Consider the following 6,716-nt stretch of genomic DNA (forward strand, 5'->3'; position numbering starts at 1 on the left):
TGGGCACTGCAGGTTGCCCATAGTCCGAAAATGACGAAACTGCTTCTTTTTTTCACACTCTTGGCTCGCGTGCAAGGTGTAAAATATAAAGTGACTTGCGTATTTATCTGCCAGATGTTTTAAAAAAATTCCTGTGCGCAATCTGTTGGGGTAATCGAGAGCAAACGTCGTTCACAAGGTATACCAAATTATGGTGTATACGTTCTTTGAAATGATGATTAAACATCGGTATACGCCTGCATTTTACGCAACGCAGTTTTTTAAGACGCGAGCACAGCAGCTGATCCGACAGGCTGCTCCGCATGCCGGACAATAAAGCACAGCCCGGCTTGGTGGGTGGGCGAGTTGCGCGTTTGTTTTGTAAGATATGGTGTCGCATTTTTGTGATGTTTCAGTTAGAGAAGCGGTGTATGGCTCTTCCTTTCGACGTTAATTGTAACGAGCAATGACCAGACGAAGCAGCACCGGCGGAGGAGCGCCGACCTTTCAGAGTGCAAGAAGTGACCAGAAGAGAGGGAAAGGCGCGAACGCGCTGAAATTCAAGTTTTTACTAGAGAAGCGGCGTGCTTTGACATCCCAGGCATACCGCAACGTTATTAGAGACCCTTTCAGAGCCCCTTTTAAGCTACCAAACCAATGAAGAGCGGGAGCTTCGAAAGCAAAGGAAAGGCGCACAACTGTTCCCCTGGAACAGTGGGCACCTCAGTCGTGCTACGTGGCGGTAGTGACAGATGTGCGCTGCATGCGTTGACATCTGACAACGTTGTGGCAGAAACGCGGCACTGAAGCTATATAGGCCGTCGGCAATCATTGTGTTCATTGGCGTTGGCAACGTTCTAGACTCCGATGATAATGAGGAAAGGAAGGGCGCATAACTGGCTCCCATGGGTCAGTGGACGCCTCAGTCGCGCTTTGAGGTAGTACGTGGCAGTGGTGATAGAGAGATGTAGGCTGCATGCGTTAGCGCTGACAATGTTGTGGCAGACACGCGGCTCTGCAGCATTAAGCCGCAACGTTCACTGGCTGAGCAACCTCTCGCGATCAACTTAACTGCCACCTGCCAGGGTGGCAAGGTGGGCACGCTGCCTATCCAGTGTCCAGAATGCAGTCAACGTTACACGAGGTAAGAGGAGGAGGAAAAACTATTTGCACAGTGTTAGATTGGACATATTCAGGACATATTTTCCCGCACGCGCCGCATTCTTGGGGCAAAGCCATCCCCGGGCATTTGCCGGGGGAGGTGATGAGAGCGCACGTTTGCTGGGCTCATTTAGCTGCCTGGAACCAGAAGGCCAGCGGCAAGGCACGAAGGATCTTCCGTGCGCCTGCCGCGGAGTGTGACGAGGGCGTGCGGCGGCAACCGCTCGTGACGCTGGCCGGATCCCGAAGAATACTCTCAACGGTTCCGCTACAGTTCCGCGGAGTTCCGCGTAACCTTCGAGGTGGCGCTCCCGTCGCTGCTTCCGCTTCCCCCATGAGGGAGGTATCCTCGTCGCCCAGCCGGTGCTGTCCTGACGCACGATGATGATGGTGGTCGACCGCGTCGAAAAACGCTGGTTGAAACGGAGGGCGAAATTAAGAAACTCTATGCTCTCAGCAGTGAAGGCATTCTGTTGTGAAGTCAGTAGGGCACCACTTGTGGAGGAGTTGTGGTGTGATGAGTTTGTAGACTACGGAGTGCTTTGCGAAGTATTTGGGGGAATGAGGGTATTTTTGGCGGTCTGTGCTGTACTTCAGGTTGAGTTCGCGGCATGGGAGTTGGGTTAGCTCTGGTACGCTCTAGCTCTGGTTCGGCCGCACGAAGCGTTTTCAGCCGGCGAAAGCACGTCGTTGTGAAATGCACGTGTTGGAATGAGGGGCCAGAATTATGTTACGCGGACATATATGTGCAGTGTGGCCTGCCAGATACTGCGTTGGCGTTCTAAGAGGCATACATTAAAGTTGACTTGAACGAAGATGTATGATGTGCGCATTCGAAACAGGGCACGCCGTGTAGCGCATATGTGTAGAACAATACCAGTGAGCATTTCACACAATTGGCATTTCTGCTGGAATAAAGTCCAACTGGGAACTCTCCGGTTGTGGATTCGGAAATAGTTGAAAGCTCCATAATTGCAGTAGGCTGCGGAGGTCTGTGGGGTGGTTTGGTCAGAGACCTGGTAGCACTTCCGCTCATTTCCACTTGTGCTCGTTAAAGCATTAATTCGACGTGAACAGAGGAAGGGAGGTAATGCCAGCTTATGACTTGCGCTTGCTGGGAATTCTTTGTTCAAGGGGAACAGTTCAAACCCCTCTCAGTCAAGTAGAAAAATTGAAATTTCCAACAACATAAATGGAGCCAACAGGAACCTCAGTGACATCAATCGGACTCCAATTGGTTCCAGTGGTCCTTTTGCATATTCTGTTTGTTAGTTTTGACTGGGTTAGCGCCCATTTAAAAGCAAAGCAGGGGGCTGAAAACCCCGCACCTTTTAATATAGGCTAGAGACTAGTTTGTTATTAGAATTAATCAAACAGATTGCTCCAGAAACTAAGAACAACAATGCAATATCATATCCACTGAATCAAGAGCACTCTCAATATGTCAATGCTCCCGGTGTTTGGCGGGCAAAAGTTTTTTCACGTTGCCATTCAGCCCGTAACCTATTTTTCATAGTTCAGATCTGACGTTGAATAATGAATAAATTACAACGAAAACAATTGCGGGTACACATTAAAAGTGAAGTGTCCAAATGGAACCTGACATACCCAACTCTGGTCCGCAGTTGAAATGTGACAGTTGGATGGTAGAAACCAATTTAAACTTGGCAAGCGCAACTGGAGATTTAATCGGAACTCTTCAGACCTCTCGAGATGGACAAATAAAATTGAAGCCTACGTTTGAAACCGAGTGGTACCGTTTTTAATGCTCAACTGGGCCTAGTGCTTCTTTTCCTTTTATTATTGGCAGTGCTCATACGGGAATATGACAAAACCCATCTACAGAACAGATGAATTAGGTAATTTGTATTCCAACACATGAAATACGCTCCACATTGCCTTCTAACGCTGACATTCTGATAGCTTCCCGACAGCATGCCCTGCGCAACATCCAGTCAATGTGTGGCCGGTCTAACGGCTTTTCGAATAGAGCACGCCTTGTCTAAACGATTTCTAGCGCTTTTCTTAAGTCCTGTTCGCATCATTAGGCGCTGCCAGCTTTCATTTTTCTCTCTACAGGATTGTTTAGACAATGACGGCCTTACATTGGGGATGAGAGGCGGGCGCAGATTGAAGGAATAATCATGTGCTGTGGAGTGTTATTTCACATGCAACCTTCGCGTGGTTAGAGCCGCGTCACTTAGAATTCTGATATTCTTACTGCTGGTCGACGACGAAGGCAAAAGCCGAAGTTCTTTGCTGATTCTCCCGGAGAGAACGTGACTGACGAAGCGCAGCCAGAGCCAAGCGTTGGTCCTTTTCGCGAAGGCATGCTCACCGCGTCCTTCTTTTTCCGTGAGCTTTTACCATCACTCATAGCAGATATGGCTAAAGCGGAGCTGGACCGATGAATTCCACGGTATTTATTGGAGTGTGGCGGAGAATAACTACGTCGTCGCTTCTCCGAATTGGGCGGAAATAGCGGAGGCTCGGCTGACGCAAGGAAATGAGCAGAGCTGTCCCACGGAGGAGGGCGTGTCGGGAAGAAGGGACCGGCTTAATCCACGTCCGCCGTGGCTCCCCGGGCAGCAGGTGTCGGCAGAGCGGCGCAGGCAGCACCTGCGTCTCTCTGGGCCCCCACCTCGCTTGCGGCGGGGGAGGACGAAGAGGAACGTGGGAAGCAGTGGGTCTGTTTCTTTTTTAAAACGATGAGCTTTTAATGAAACCGCGTGATTATTCTTTACAGGCGCGCTGGTCGAGGCACGCAAATACTATTTACATTGCTTATTCAACACTATACAACCGTCGAAATTCTTGGTGAGAAATTCGACATGGGGTCTGTCGCTGGTCTGCGCCCCAGGCTGTGACTCTCGTTTGGACCCCTACCTGGAATGGAACAGTCATAAGAACAGAGCCGGAGAACCATTCGGCGACTGCAGGTGAAGGCATGAAACAGCAAGCAAAAGATCAAAAACTTGCGCTGCCCCTTCCGGGCAGCAAGGGTGGCACACAGCACCCCCCCCCCCCCCCCACACACACACACACACACACCTCTCGGTCAATGGAATGCGCTCCTCCTGTGCAGACGATCGGGACAGCTAGTGTGGTCGTGCTTGAGCGGTTATTTTTTTCTTTGCTGCCCTTCTGCTGCATCGCGACTGTCTGCACGTTTAAGAAAGGTGGCTCGCCGAGTGATGCCAGGGGGTAGGTTAGCGTGCAGGATTCCGCACTGCCCTAAAAGCGAACATTGCACTATTTCTTAGGATCCATGCGGGGTCTCGATTCATTAAGTTTACACTGCACAGGGCACTGACACATGGCTTCGAAGGAGCTGCAGGGAGCAAAACCTTTTCAGAAGCACGCATTTTTAAATTATGTTTGAAATTATATTACAGACCCTTTCGAGAACCTGGACGCGCCTATTCTGAAGGTTGCCCGGGAATTTCAGCTGCTAACATTAGTTTCCATACCTTTCTGTGACTGCACCGTCGCGGTTATACCTAATGCTACATAGACGTCAAAAATCTTCGGGTCGCTTTCCTAACCTGCGCTCTGTGGTTCCACGAAGCCGCGTGCTCTACTGCGGCCAGACCAGCAGCGAAACGAAGCCGCCTAGCGCGCCCCTGTGAGCGTGGGACGAGAGAGGGTTTGATGCGGAGCTTTTTTACCGTGGCATTACTGGGCCTCGACGGACGACTGGGCTCCTCCGGTCTGGGGGAGGCTTCCCTGGAATTGGCTCTGGAATCCGCCGAATTGGGGGCGGCTGCTGGAAGCGGCGGCAGCGTTGAATCCCTCGAAGCCGCCGGTGAAGCCGGAGGTGTCGAAGCTAGCCCCGGCGGCGCCGTCAGTGTCGCCTCCGGCAAAGCTGCCGCCGAAATCGCCACCTCCGCCCAGCTGCGCGCCACCGTCGGGGGAACCGAAGGAGCTGCTGTCGAAGCCGCCAGCGCCAGCGCCACCGTCAAATCCGCCGCCGAACTCGAACTGGCCGTACGACAGGGCCACGCAGGCGAACAGAGCAGCGACAACCTGCACCCGCCACGCGGTCGCGTCAGTACCTCGAACGCCACGTCGACGGCTGCGCGCGGGCCTCGCTATGTCGCCGAACTAGAGATAGTCTGCCGCGGAAGACAATCTGTGAGCTGTAGCTCTTGACTGCTGCCTTCTACCGACTTCGTACGATCTTAGCAGAGATGAGATGCCTGTACCTGGGACGTCAGTACGGACAGCTCTTACCAGGAGACGGCTTCGTTAGCAGCTATAGAATGGAAGGAAAGAGCTCGCGCTTTTTGAAATATCAGAGCCCACGTGGAAGGATGGTTGACTTCTTACAAAAAGTTCGTTCGAATCGAATCGTTATCGAAACAAGGCTTAAATAGCTGAAGCAACAAGTGCACCAGTTCGTGCGTCTATTCCTTCGAATAACTCCCATGGACGCAGCCATGCAACATGCCTGTGCCTCTCAACTTTTGTCGCATGCGTGTTGTCAAACTGACCGTGTCGAATTTTTTGCCCCAACAAAACTAGAACAACGTCACACCCTCAAGAGACCGTTAGGGACGGAAGGGCTCATCTTGACTCAGCCGATCTGCCTGTACGGCTCCAAGCTAGCTCAGAAGGCGGTGCACCAGTGCACGTTTGATCCCGCACTTGTTTCAAGCGCCCGACGTATCCGCCTACACGCTTGCACATGGCCGACTGCACGGAAGGGTTCGTAGCCAGTGTTACTTTTTGTTTTTAGGGGTCAGTGAACATGGGGGATGGCAGGACTCGAAAGGTGCTCGACTGGAAGCGAGCCCGATTCGCGGTTCACGATGGCGGCGGCTCATGATTTGAAATTAGGGACAGGAAGGCGCACTCGGGAAGCAGGGAAATGTTTACCTCAGGCACATGTATTCCAAATCGTCGTGCACTAAAATCAAGGGGGTGGACAAGAGGCACCGAACGGAGATGGAGTTGCAAACACGTTCGGACCGAGGTCCAGTCCAAAGGGAGCAAATCCAGTCTTCGATCAATGCCTCCGACGCGGAATTACAGCCCCTCTGGGCGGGCCGGCCGCGCAAGGAGGCCGTGTATCCTGCAGCGGCCGGGGGTAGCTTTCAAGGCCCACTTACCAAAGCGTTCATGGCTGAAGTCAGTGTGCTTGAGTTGCAACGTACACAAGAGAACAGGTCGAAGACGGCTGTTGAATGTGCCGACTGCTGAGCCGCCGGCCGCTTTTATACGTCCAGGGGTGACCATGGGGGCCCGTTCTATCGAGGCTATTTTCGAACTGGCTCGGTCCGGATTGGTCCAGCGGCTCGGCGCTTCTTTTTATTTTCCTGTCGCGTTTGTTGTGATTATTTTCAGTACACCCCCTCCTGCATCTCCCATCGGGGGCCCCCGTGGAGGAAGAAGTGCAGCGCAAGACTAGGTCAGCGGCGCCATTTCGGCGGGCGAGGAGATCCGCTCCAGATCGCCGCCGCCGCCGCCGCATCTCGCCTCGCTCACTTTCGTTGCGCTTTTGTCTCGCCTCGCCCGCCGCGCCGTGGCGGAAAGCTGCGCGACAGCGGCGGAGCCGCAGGTGCAAACACCGGAAG

At 52.8% G+C, this 6,716-nt stretch overlaps 1 protein-coding gene across 1 annotated transcript; it reads right to left on the bottom strand.

Annotated features, from left to right (window-relative positions):
- Positions 1 to 3,935: 3,935 nt before the first annotated feature.
- On the bottom strand, positions 3,936 to 6,297 carry LOC149351075 (uncharacterized). Its single transcript, XM_089576966.1, has 3 exons — positions 6,252 to 6,297; positions 4,809 to 5,166; positions 3,936 to 4,026 (listed from the first exon to the last, which is right to left on the bottom strand). The coding sequence occupies exons 1-2, from the start codon at positions 6,261 to 6,263 to the stop codon at positions 4,816 to 4,818; spliced, it is 363 nt and encodes a 120-aa protein (XP_089433092.1). The 5' UTR covers positions 6,264 to 6,297; the 3' UTR covers positions 3,936 to 4,026; positions 4,809 to 4,815.
- Positions 6,298 to 6,716: the final 419 nt, after the last annotated feature.

The sequence above is a fragment of the Amblyomma mixtum genome, chromosome 3, assembly GCF_055824585.1.
Source record: "Amblyomma mixtum isolate Tamu chromosome 3, ASM5582458v1, whole genome shotgun sequence".
NCBI lineage: Eukaryota > Metazoa > Arthropoda > Arachnida > Ixodida > Ixodidae > Amblyomma > Amblyomma mixtum.